We start from the raw sequence: 12320 nt of genomic DNA on the forward strand, positions 1-12320 counted from the left end.
TCTACACAATATATATTGTCAACTATATCACCTTTTACATATTACTGAACAACATATAATGTTGGTATATTACAAATTATAGAGTATTTCCATCATGAAACAGCTCATCATATAATCTATTTTCAGGACACCAGAAGACAGGGCTCATGTAGGCACGATTGGCCCCACAGAGGTTGGAGCGAACATTTGCTTTGAGGGAGCAGAATGTGGACAAACTGGAAGACCTGTTGCTACTGATGTTGGAGCCAGTCTGCACAATATGGTAGAAATCGTTGTCATGCTTAAAATGGCAAACATTAAGCCATTTCTGGCTTCACTTTAACTATCTAGTCGATTCGGAGATGAAACTTTAGCTACTTTTATCCACTTGTATATCATTGTTGTATTACCATGTACTCTCATAGAAGGCCTTTCTAGTACTGTCAATTCTGTCTGTTTAAGGCAAGCATGCATGCTGAGCAACTTTGAGAAAGAAAGGCATTTGTGCCTGGCCGACAGTCACAATCATAAACCCTGCCTATTTCAACAATTTATCTAATTAAAATGTGATTTTAAACGTAACGTTAACCACACTTAACATTAAATGAAAATCAAAAAGCACATTTTTGTTTTCATCCATTTTTACGATAGACCATTTTTACTTTGTGGAAACCGTTGTGCCTGTTGAATCACACGCGTATCTGCCCTCTAATTGGCTAGAATAATCCCACCTGATTTTGCCGCTCCTCCTGACTGCCTTGCATTTTTGAAGAGGTTTATTTTCATTGTTAGTGGCTACTGGAGTATCAGGTTAATTTAATGGATAATCTGTGACCATCCTTACTCCAGGACTTCCTCACACAAATTCCTTAACAACAAAGTTGCTCAGTGTGTAGAATGTAACGTCTTTCATTTGAATAAACCCAGCCCAATTCTCAAAGGATTGGGTGAAATCATTATTTTCGGTTAAAACATCAGGGCCACATTCAGTTGGCACAACGTTTTGAAACGTTACAGATTGAAATGTCATGAATAGGCATGTTTGTTCTACATAATATATTCACATCTGAACGTTCCACAACGCTATTCACGAATGGGCTAAGACTTAACCACCCATGTCTGGGCCCAAGCAAAACTAATCATAGATCAGCATTCCTTCTCTGCGATTCTTTATGAACACAGACCCTGAACTCCATACAGTTGCCACCGAGAGTGAGGCTTTCTTCGTCTCCTGTTTCAAGAGTGGCACAGACTCCTGCTTCCAGGCAGCGAGTTTCACTGCTTCGTGAGAAATGGCCACTCCCCTAGGAGGTGATCGTCTGCATACCCGGTGCACAAGGATGTTCTCCAGCATCTTGGCTTCAGTTGTGAAAGAAATACAACTGACATCTGATGATAGCTATAGTCTTGTGAGTGAAGCTGTAGGTAGCTAGTACGGTTATAGGTAGGTAGCTAGTATGGTTATAGGTAGGTAGCTAGTATGGTTATAGGTATGTAGCTAGAATGGTTATAGGTAGGTAGCTAGTATGGTTATAGGTAGGTAGCTAGTATGGTTATAGGTATGTAGCTAGTACGGTTAAAGGTAGGTAGCTAGTATGGTTAAAGGTAGGTAGCTGTAGGTAGCTAGTACAGTAATAGGTAGGTAGCTAGTGCAGTTATAGGTAGGTAGCTAGTACAGTTATAGGTAGGTAGCTAGTACAGTTATAGATAGGTAGCTAGTATGGTAATGGGTAGGTAGCTAGTACAGTAATAGGTAGGTAGCTAGTACAGTTATAGGTAGGTAGCTAGTACAGTAATAGGTAGGTAGCTAGTATGGTAATGGGTAGGTAGCTAGTACAGTAATAGGTAGGTAGCTGTAGGTAGCTAGTACGGTAATGGGTAGGTAGGTAGCTAGTATGGTAATGGGTAGGTAGCTAGTACAGTAATAGGTAGGTAGCTGTAGGTAGCTAGTATGGTAATGGGTAGGTAGCTAGTATGGTAATGGGTAGGTAGCTAGTACAGTAATAGGTAGGTAGCTGTAGGTAGCTAGTGTGGTTATAGGTAGGTAGGTAGTACGGTTATAGGTAGGTAGCTAGTACAGTAATAGGTAGGTAGCTGTAGGTAGCTTGTATGGTTATAGGTAGGTAGCTAGTATGGTTATAGGTAGGTAGCTAGTACAGTAATAGGTAGGTAGCTGTAGGTAGCTAGTATGGTTATAGGTAGGTAGCTTGTATGGTTATAGGTAGGTAGCTAGTACAGTAATAGGTAGGTAGCTGTAGGTAGCTAGTATGGTTATAGGTAGGTAGCTTGTATTGTTATAGGTAGGTAGCTGTAGATAGCTAGTACAGTAATAGTTTAACAAGCAGTTAAGGTTGTGACAAACAATGTTATGGATGTGATAATGCTTTCCACTCAATGGGCAGGACCTCAATGAAGTGTTGACAAAGAGGAGACGGTCTGGAGGAAAGTTCCATCTTGGGAACACACCTGCCAGTTGAAAGAAAATACAGTGGGGCAAATGTGACCAGTAATATACCCTCCCTTTGTAACCCTATCTAGACTACTTGAATAGTGTAAACCCAAGCAGGTGTGGATGTTGTAAGAGGTGAGGTGTCTGTGGTGATGTCATTGTTACTCTGGCAATGTGTGTGTAGTATCATATAAGAATTTGTTCTTAACTGACTTGCCTAGTTAAATAAAGATAAAAATATATATTTTTTTAGTTAGGCAGGTCTATGAAACAATGATTTAAATTACTTACTTAAATTGTGGACAACCGTTTTTTTGTAATCCATACTAGTCATCTTGGATAAAATGAGAAATTCCATGAAGTCTGTTTTCATACTTGAACTGTATCACCTCATGTGATAGTGGAACGGGCTGCAGACACCTGACTAAAGGAGAACTCTTTCCGACCAAGTGTCCCTGTGTAATAGTATAACTTTAAACCGTCCCCTCGCCCATACCCGGGCTCGAACCAGGGACCCTCTGCACACATCAACAACAGTCACCCACGAAGCATCGTTACCCATCGCTCCACAAACGCCGCGGCCCTTGCAGAGCAAGGGGAACTACTACTTCAAGGTCTCAGAGCAAAACGCTATTTAGCGCGCACCACCGCTAACTAAGCTAGCCGTTTCACATCCGTTACACCTGCATCAAGGTGAGTAAGGAGGAGGAGACGGTGCTATAGACAGCACTATAGAGGCCGGCGTGCGGGATTCCGGACGAGACTATGTCGGTGAGTGGATAAATCGCCTCTACCCTCCATTCACTGGAGAATAAACTGGATGAGCTCCATTCGAGACTATTAGTTGGTTAACTAATCTTAAAAACTGTAACATCCTATGTTTCTCCGAGTCATGGCTGAACAAGGACGGTAAATATAAATCTAGCTGTTTTTTCTATACATTGGCGGCAGGACAGAGCGGTGGAGTCAGGAAGCTCAGGGGAGGTGGTGTGTCTATTTGTTAACAACAGCTGGTGCGTGATCTCTAATGTTAAGGAAGTCTCAAGGTTATTCTAGCCTGTTAGAATACCTCATGATAAGGGGTGGTAAGACCATACTATTTACTAAGAGAGTCTAGATCTATATTTTTCGTAGCTGTCTATTTAACACCACAAACCGATGCTGGCACTAAGACCGCCCAACGAGCTGTATAGAGCCATGAGCAAACAACATATGCTCACCCATAGGTGGTGCTCCTAGTGTTGACTGCTCTTGACTTTCGCCTCTCCCGAGTCCGTACGGCTTTTGCCGACATGGTTCAAGACTATAACTACCAATTGGATATCACAACATTCGGGATAAAAATACTAAAACTCTATCCTCCTGATTCCTGCTTACAAGCAAAAACTCACAGGAAGTACCAGGGACACGCTTAAAACAGAAGTGGTCTGATGAAGTGGATGCTAAGCTACTGGACTGTTTTGCTAGCACAGACTGGAATATGTTCCGAGATTCATCCGAGGTAAACCCAACAGCGAACTGTCCAGTAGCGCGAGCCTACCGGACGAGCTAAATATCTTCTATGTTCGCATCGAGGCTAGCAACACTGAACCATGCAAGAGAGCACCAGTTGTTCTGGATGACCATAGTCCCTGTGCACAGGAACGCCAAGGTAACCTGTTTAAATTACTATCACCCTGTAGCACTTGACAAGGCATTTTCCCCCTCAGGAGGCTGAAAAGATTTGGCATGCGCCATCAGTTTGTCAAAAAGTTATACAGCTGCACCATTGAGAGCATTTTGACTGGCTACATCACCACTTGGTATGGCAACTGCTTGGCATCCGTCCGCAAGGCGCTACAGACGGTTGTGCATACAGCCCAATACAAATCCAGCCACCCTTTCTCTCTGCTACCGCACGGCAAGCGGTACTGATGCATGGTTAACTATTTAACTATCTGCATTGAAACCTTTTGCACTAACTCTATTGATTCATCACATATGCTGCTGTTACTGTTTTATCTATTCTTTTGACTAGTAACTTTATCCCTGCCCATATGTACATAACTACCTAATTTACCTCGTACTCCTGCACAGCAACTCAGTACTAGTAGCCCAAGTTATCATTAATCATTGTGAATTTATTCCTTGTGTTGGTGGGAAGGGCCTGTTAGTCTACAGCTGTTGTTTACGAATATTGAGACAAATAAAATTTGATTTGATGGTTGTCACCTGAGCTATCTGGACAGGCAAGTCATATGGGTGTCTTTAAAAAAATATTTTACCCTTATTTTACCAGGTAACAGAAGTGGGTCTATGGAAAGCAAATCTGCTAATTGGGCAGATTTGTTGCCACTTAAGACTGTATTGCGTTGCTGATTGGGCTGCACGACAAGTCGATTGTTGACAACTGTACCATTTTAGCTAAGTCTAACCCTTTTCCTAACCTTAACCTCATTCTCTAACCTGCTACATTGGTTCTCTTAACCTGCTATGTAAACATTAAGCTGACCGGCGGTGCATCTGGCTATGGCCTATCTAACCAGTAATGGAGCACTGGTGTTACACCATCGCTGTTGATACGCCAACTTTCAGACATGTATCCAGTTACCCATACTCGGAGTGAGCAGATCCAGGGGAAGGTTTCTGCGCGGATTGTCACCAGATTGGGAACGCCTAACTTCCCTGGTCTGCTGGCTGCGCTGTTAGTGGAGAAAATAACACCTAGGGCTCTGTTTCGACAAACAGAACATTGTTCAGATAGAAATATAGTGTCAGCCGCTATTCGCTACACTTCTATCTGCAACGTTCTGAACACACATTTGCAGCTGCCTGCTGATATGGTGCAAGCGAAGGCTCCTTTCTCCCATTGTAAATTACAAGGGACAGATAAAAAATAAAAATAAATTTGAAATGTAATTTCAAACCATGCAATCCTTCGTCTCAGGTTGTTTGCATTTACATAAAATTTACATTTAAGTCATTTAGCAGACGCTCTTATCCAGAGCGACTTACAAATTGGTGCATTCACCTTATGACATCCAGTGGAGCAGCCACTTTACAATAGTGCATCTAAATCTTTTAAGATTTTGGTCCATTATTTAAAATGTACGTTAATTTCCAGTTACAAGTTAATCATTCAGCCATATGATCGTAACTAGCTCTGGTGGGGTAATCACTGGCAAGGTACTCTGGTGGGGTAATCACTGGCAAGGTGCTCTGGGGGCGGTAAACCAATGACAAGGTACTCTGAGGGGGTATTCAATGGTAAGGTACTCTGGGGGGGTAATCAATGACAAGGTACTCTGGGGGGGTAATCAATGACAAGGTACTCTGGAGGGGTAATCACTGGCAAGGTACTCTGGAGGGGTAATCACTGGCAAGGTACTTGGGTGGGGTAATCACTGGCAAGTTATGTTGGTCAAACAGGGATTAACATTTATCTCGTTTTTGCATGCATGTTCTGATAAATATTTCTGCTCAAATGGTGGTAAAGTTAGGCTTGTGCTCTACATTTCTTATCTGAATCTTGGACAAAGAGTTTTGCATGAGAAGAAACAGTTCCCATGGTGTAATCGTGTTCCAGTGTTCTGCTGTGGTTGCACAAAGGCCAACTACTTACAAACTAATATTGATGTGCTCATTGAGTAAATTGAGTCGGCAAATCTCTACCAACCAGCATTGTTCCACTTGAATAGATTTGAGGGAAATTATCCATTGTATTAGACTGAAAAAAAAACTCTGCATTGATTGTAAACATTGAATAGAGTTGGATTTTTATTTTGAAATATAGGATCCAGTCTTCCTGTCAATACTTGTTAACTTGATTGTCTTTAGGAAATTAACTATATACTGGTGGGGATATTTGATTTCTTTTCCGTATCTGCTGTACAGAATTTCCATTAAACTACTTGAATGACATGACCAAGCACAAAGGGATGGACATCGGACTAAAGAGCAAAAATCCACACGGACCATTTACCTGTAAATACCAGTCATATATTTTAAACATGTTACAAGCTCCTATCAACCATTTTATTAAAATGTTGGTACCAATTTTGAACAGTCCCTACCAATGTTAAATGTCACATTCAAAATGACTTTAATCCATTACAACCGTTAACACTACATAAAATAGGAATTCTGAAACAAAATTCTAATAAGTGCTTGCTAATGGGCAGGTTTGTATTGGCAACTTATTGGGGGAGGTACATTTTAGCAAAAGGTAATGCAGCCTGTACAATACATTCTAATGATGCAACCGAGCACCACTTCTGGTTGTATTGTGTGTTCCAACTAAACAAAGGACTTGATGGACATGACACGATGTGTTGCTCTCTGGCCGTGCAGGGGGGGGGGAATAGAAATGCTTTGAATCAGTTAACACTACTTAAATCACATTGCTATTATCTACACAATTCCAATATAGCTGTACGTTTCAATTATACAAAATTAATCTAAAGAATACCCCCCCCCCCCCAGAAACATTTTACAAGGGGAAAAGCAGGGAGGTATAATAAACAGCAAATTCTCCAAGGAGGGTTACCACAGATTTCTCAGGGAAAACACAAAACAGCTCAGCCAGAGAAGAAGAAGAAAAATAAGAGTGTACAACATGCACACTTAGAAAAAGGTACAAAATTAAAAAGCAATTACTTCGCTATGCTGATGGAGAACAACTTTAACGGTCAATTCTTTGTCTTTGGGTGCTGCAGTATAAATAACTTTTCTTTTCAAGTGCAGGTCCCAAAAAATCAACATCTTCACAAGGAGAAACTTTATGCTTTTCCTTGGGGATCGTGCCAAGATGAAAGTGGTGGTGGTGGGGGGGGGGGGTAACGCGTCTTTAGAGTTCGTCATTTTCATCTCTGTACATATCAAAAAGTCAGTAAGGTCATTCTCTCAAAACATTTCCCTAGAAACAATACAAAGGGGATTTCATATCTCTTAGGGGATGTGACGCTTCTGCCGTGGTGAAGATATGGGGGGGGGGGGGGGGGGGGGGGTTGTAGTTGGTTGGCTCACGGTCACTGATTGTTTTTAGCTTTAGCGTGTGTGAGGATGTGAGACTTGAGGTTGGTGGATTGGGCAAACTTCTTGTTGCAGCCGTCAAACGGACAGACGTAGGGTCGGTCTCCAGTGTGAATCCGCACGTGCGTGCGTAAGTTAAAGTCCAGGGAGAACCGCTTTCCGCAACCCTCAAATGTGCACTGGAAGAAAGAGAGTAGACTTTAATTACAAGGCTGCATTGCTGGTTGACAATCTGGGCCCCTATTGGTGTATGGTCATATACGTGCCACGTAGGCCGTTACGCTGGAAGTGTGATTCAAACTAAATGTATACAGTGAAATTGTAGAAGTAGATCTCTCATTAAGAAGCCATTTTGAAGGAGCCGGGGGAAACATACTTGGAAAGGCTTCTCGCCGGTATGAACAAGTTGATGCCTCTTCAGTTTGGAGCTTTCGACAAAGGCCTTTCCACATTCGGCGCAGACGTGAACACGTGGTCCGTGGGTGTGCAGGTGCTTCCTCATTGCAGAGTTATCCCTGAACATTTTACTGCATCCCTGCAGGGGCAAAAGGTAGCAATTAATCAGTGTAACTTCAGAAATAACATAACCAAATTGATCCACATCAGAGCATCTAAAAATATAATAAGCTATAGCCATCCACAGAGCATAGCGGTTAGTTGACTACCATTATTCACCCAAACACCTGTGCTAGTCATACCATTGTGTTCTAGTGTCTGTCTTGCCATTGTGTTCTAGTGGCTGTCTTGCCATTCTCTCTCTAATACCAGTTAGACTAGTAGAGCACACGTACTTTGTGAGGGCAAGCTATCGTCCTGGGAGAGTCGTCCTCCTTGATTTTCCGTGGCTTCATCCTGCAAGAGATGACAGATCGTGGTCCACTGTAGATCAGTTGGATGAGTATGGCGCTTGTAACACCAGGATAGTGGGTTTGATTCCCGGGACCACCCTTACGTAAAATGTATGCATGACTAAGTCGCTTTGGATAAAAGTGTCTGCTAAATGGCATAAATTATACACTATGTATAAAATCGAGCACGCAGGCATGCAACCTCCATATACAAACGTTTGGCTGAAATAGCCAAATCCACTAATTTGAAGGGGTGTCCACATACTTTTGTATATAGTGAAAATGTGCGTCTGTATGTCTCATATCAATGCAGACGGAGTACTCCTTTTACTTTACTGTCCTAGGTTGAAGTGAAGTGTCCTGGAGCAAGGAATGTTTTTGGGGGACTTTCAAGCTGTACTAAAGCACATTTGGTAACGCATTCTTTCCATACCTGCGGAGTTCAACGGCAAACAGTTCTAATAGTACATCGGGACGCAACAGAAAAAAACAATTTAAATATATGCCTTGCACAACATTTAATTATATTACCTAAATAATAATTTTTGCAATAATTACTGATCCTGCTTTCTGTCTATGAAAACCGCATTTTTGTTACAAATTTAACCACAAGCCCATGTGCTAGTGATTAGCCAGCTAATGTTTTATATTTCAAATTTAGCAAACTTGGATCTATTTGCTAACAAGACAGAACAGTTGGATTGTTATGAACACACCCTTCTATCCATCTCCAACTGTTTGAACAGCATGTTAGCCTGTCCACTTTGTTAAGATGTTGAAATCAATTCTCTGAATGAGAATGAGTTGCCAATTCCTTATATAAAATTGTGTTTTCTGCTTACTGCACATTTATAAAACACATACTAGACCGCTCGTATAACAGTCTGTGGCTAAAATGCTGCTAGTGGTAACCCCAATGTCACTCACGACAGGCTGAGCACACATTTTCCACAATCAATGTTAATTGATACTCCCGTTTTAGAAATAACAGCTCAAATTGTGCACAGAGCAGACAATTCATGAAAAGGATATAGGTAGAAAGGGTAACTTCTCTATTACAGTAAAATAATGTCTCAATGTGTTTCAATGTCCATATATGTCTGATTTTGCAAATAGCGAGTTGAAACCTCTTGTCGGAGAGGAAGATGTGATCTCTCATCTTTGTTGTGAGTGGCAGGGGGAGGGGCTTAAGAGGTTGGGGGAGGGGTTTGGTGTGTGTGTGGGTAAACAGAGAGGAGGCCAAGCCAGAGGTTTCACTCTTGCCAAAATTTGGAGGAGGAGACATGAGCACCTTGACATACACAGATCTCTGGTGTAAATAGGAAGGTGCACACAGTACAGACAAAGCGAAGGAGATGAGACCAAAAAAGACAACATGAGAACATTACATTTACATTTAAGTCATTTAGCAGACGCTCTCATCCAGAGCGACTTACAAATTGGTGCGTTCACCTTATGACATCCAGTGGAACAAGCGGACAATCTCATCAAAAAGTATTATTACGATACAGGGATTTGGAATATCACACAAACACACATGGGACAGTTTTATGCAATAATATTGAGATTATCTGACAGTTTTATGCTAAAATAGTGCAGCAATTGGTCAAATTTGCAAGCCTTTTCATTATATGCTGGGAATAGTCGACGTCGCTACATTTTTTGAGATGGCTGAATCCTGGAGTGACTGACTAATGAACATTTCTGTAACTCACCTAGCGAACTCTGCCAGCTGTTTGGGGTCTGACAGGTCGATGCCTGGAATGCCTCCAGGCGGGAGCTTCTTCCCTGTCATGTACTCCGAGTAATCGGGAGGAGAATTATCCCCAATGACATGCTCCTCTCCCATAGTGTCATGGTCAACATCCTTCTTGTCATCTGAGACGGAGGACAGGAGCAGAGTTAAAACAGACGCACAGGTATATGTTTTGTGATGTCTGACCCAAATTTGCCATTAGAATATCAATCAATAAAGAATATGACACCATTTCAACCACGCTGCACATCCATCAGGAAAATATATGAAGGCTGTGGCACTTCATTGTGTTAATGCTGTTGGTGAACAGCTGAACATAAAGTGAATGTACATTTAGGCTAGTTCCGTTTGAAGGGCCCTATGTTTTAAAGAATGTGTGGAATAGCCGTAGATCTTTATTGGAAAAAATGTTTTTATGTGATCTTGGTACTCCCCACTCTAGTTGCTACTGAAATCCATCGTTAATCGTTGAGTTGGCTAATTTAGTAAACTAGCTAAATAACAGGTCAACAAACGTAGTAACCATTTAATACCAATTCTAGTCGCTAAATTGAAAGCCTAGTCGCCACTCAACGCCATAGTAAATTGTTGAGTTTAGTCGGCTACAGTCAGTATAGCTAAACAAATTAGCAAGCTAGCTAACGTTTACTGTCTGACGAAAGCCAATCTAAGGGTGTATCAAAAATGCACCAATGTAAAATTTGCTTTAAAAAAAATGTAGTGATTAAAATATCAAACTATTGAGATGCCATTCTTGTAACTCTTCCCCACGATTAGAAAGCGAACTAGCAGTAGCACATCCCACACAGTCTTATGTGACATATCTTTCTAGTTGCTACCCTCCTTCCCCCCCAGCTCTTGACGAGGAGCTTCGAGCCGAGGCCCTGTGCTGAACTGCGCCACAGCGGCCTACTCCGGGGCCAGCAGCAGCGCACTCGTTCCCACCCGCCGCCATCTTTCCCCGGACAAATCAACGCCATTTTTTCGGTCCGCCATACTGGTCCAGGGGAACATGGCGGCGCCCATCAACACATAAAACATGGCTTCCCATAAAAACAAAAAAATACATTTCAAATACACCGTACGCAATTCGGACGTGAAAAACAGTGCAGAATTCTACTGAAATTAGCCAGAGGCCAGCGTCCGTACGAGGCCTTGTACCAGGGAATGCACAGTGAGAACAATGCAGGTGGCAAGCTTGCAAGAACACACTTTCGACAGAACTCGAAACTTACCCGATGCCCACATCGTCACCGAAAACTCTCCTTCCAAAGTCTTTATCTGGACTTGTTTCTGTTCCCATTTTCTACCACTGGACTCCGGTGCACCCAAGTAGTTCTTTTTATTTCTCTTCCCGCTTCCCCCCTTCTTCGTCCGCCCCGAGCTCTTCCCAGCGACAGTCACCAGAGTCTGTTCGATGTATTCCTCTTCGGCGGCAGGGACTGGGACAGGTATAAGAATTTGGTCCTCGTAATCATCGTCCCCGTGCATGTCCGAATCATCTTCACCAACCACCTCTTCTCGAGTTTGCACCAATATTACCTCCTGATGATGGTGATGCATTGAGTGTGGATCATCTGAGTCGAGGGGCTGTAAAGCGATCATTGGCTGTTCATCGTCGTCCTCTCCAACAACTGTTGTCTCGATTGTCTCCACTTCGATTTCATGGAGTTCCACTATTTCTGACGGCATCTCCGAGCCGTCCGTTTCGATGTACAGGGTATCACCTGATGCCATATTGAAAACCCTAAACTCCTCACAGTTATGTTTTCTATAGCAGTTCCCCCCCTCTACGCTGCCTTCCTCCTTCTTCGACAACAAACTCCACTCTGTTCTACTCCCGTCGCCACTACGCTTTGGCTACATAGTCTCGCGAGACTTCATGGGTTACATACATATGCCGCGTTCTTATCATGTCGAAAACTCGGAATTTATGACTGGCTAATTTAGGAGGTAGGATCTCGAGTTTCTAAATTGGGAGGCAACAGAATCAATCAATATGACTACGCAAATGACTTCGGTTCATTTGAACTTAAGGGTCCCGAGTTTCTGACATGAAGGGAACATTGCATTAGATCGGGTTCCCCTGCTCAGACGTTGCATGCATCGTCAACCAATTGTTGCGTGCGACGTCATCGATTGACAGATTGCTATAACATATGTGGTTATCTGATATTTAAAATACCTATCCAGGCGTTGTAAGATCTGGCAAGCGTCAGCAACTCCTGAGCAGAGGAGCACGCCCATTTACAGCTTGTACGACATTGCAGATGATCAG

The 12320-nt window shown here is 42.4% G+C and overlaps 1 protein-coding gene across 2 annotated transcripts; it reads right to left on the reverse strand.

The window, feature by feature from the left end:
• Positions 1-6390: 6390 nt before the first annotated feature.
• Positions 6391-11888, reverse strand: LOC115146457 (transcriptional repressor protein YY1-like). Of its 2 annotated transcripts, none has more exons than XM_029688545.2 (5): positions 11278-11888; positions 10002-10164; positions 8230-8317; positions 7815-7973; positions 6391-7617 (listed from the first exon to the last, which is right to left on the reverse strand). In XM_029688545.2, exons 1-5 carry the CDS (start codon positions 11777-11779, stop codon positions 7435-7437), a joined length of 1095 nt encoding a protein of 364 aa, XP_029544405.1. In that variant the 5' UTR covers positions 11780-11888; the 3' UTR covers positions 6391-7434. The 2 variants fall into 2 exon arrangements, with proteins under 2 accessions (XP_029544405.1, XP_029544406.1); XM_029688546.2 differs by having other exon boundaries at positions 8230-8290; positions 11278-11886.
• Positions 11889-12320: the final 432 nt, after the last annotated feature.

Source organism: Oncorhynchus nerka, linkage group LG18 (assembly GCF_034236695.1).
Source record: "Oncorhynchus nerka isolate Pitt River linkage group LG18, Oner_Uvic_2.0, whole genome shotgun sequence".
Lineage (NCBI taxonomy): Eukaryota > Metazoa > Chordata > Actinopteri > Salmoniformes > Salmonidae > Oncorhynchus > Oncorhynchus nerka.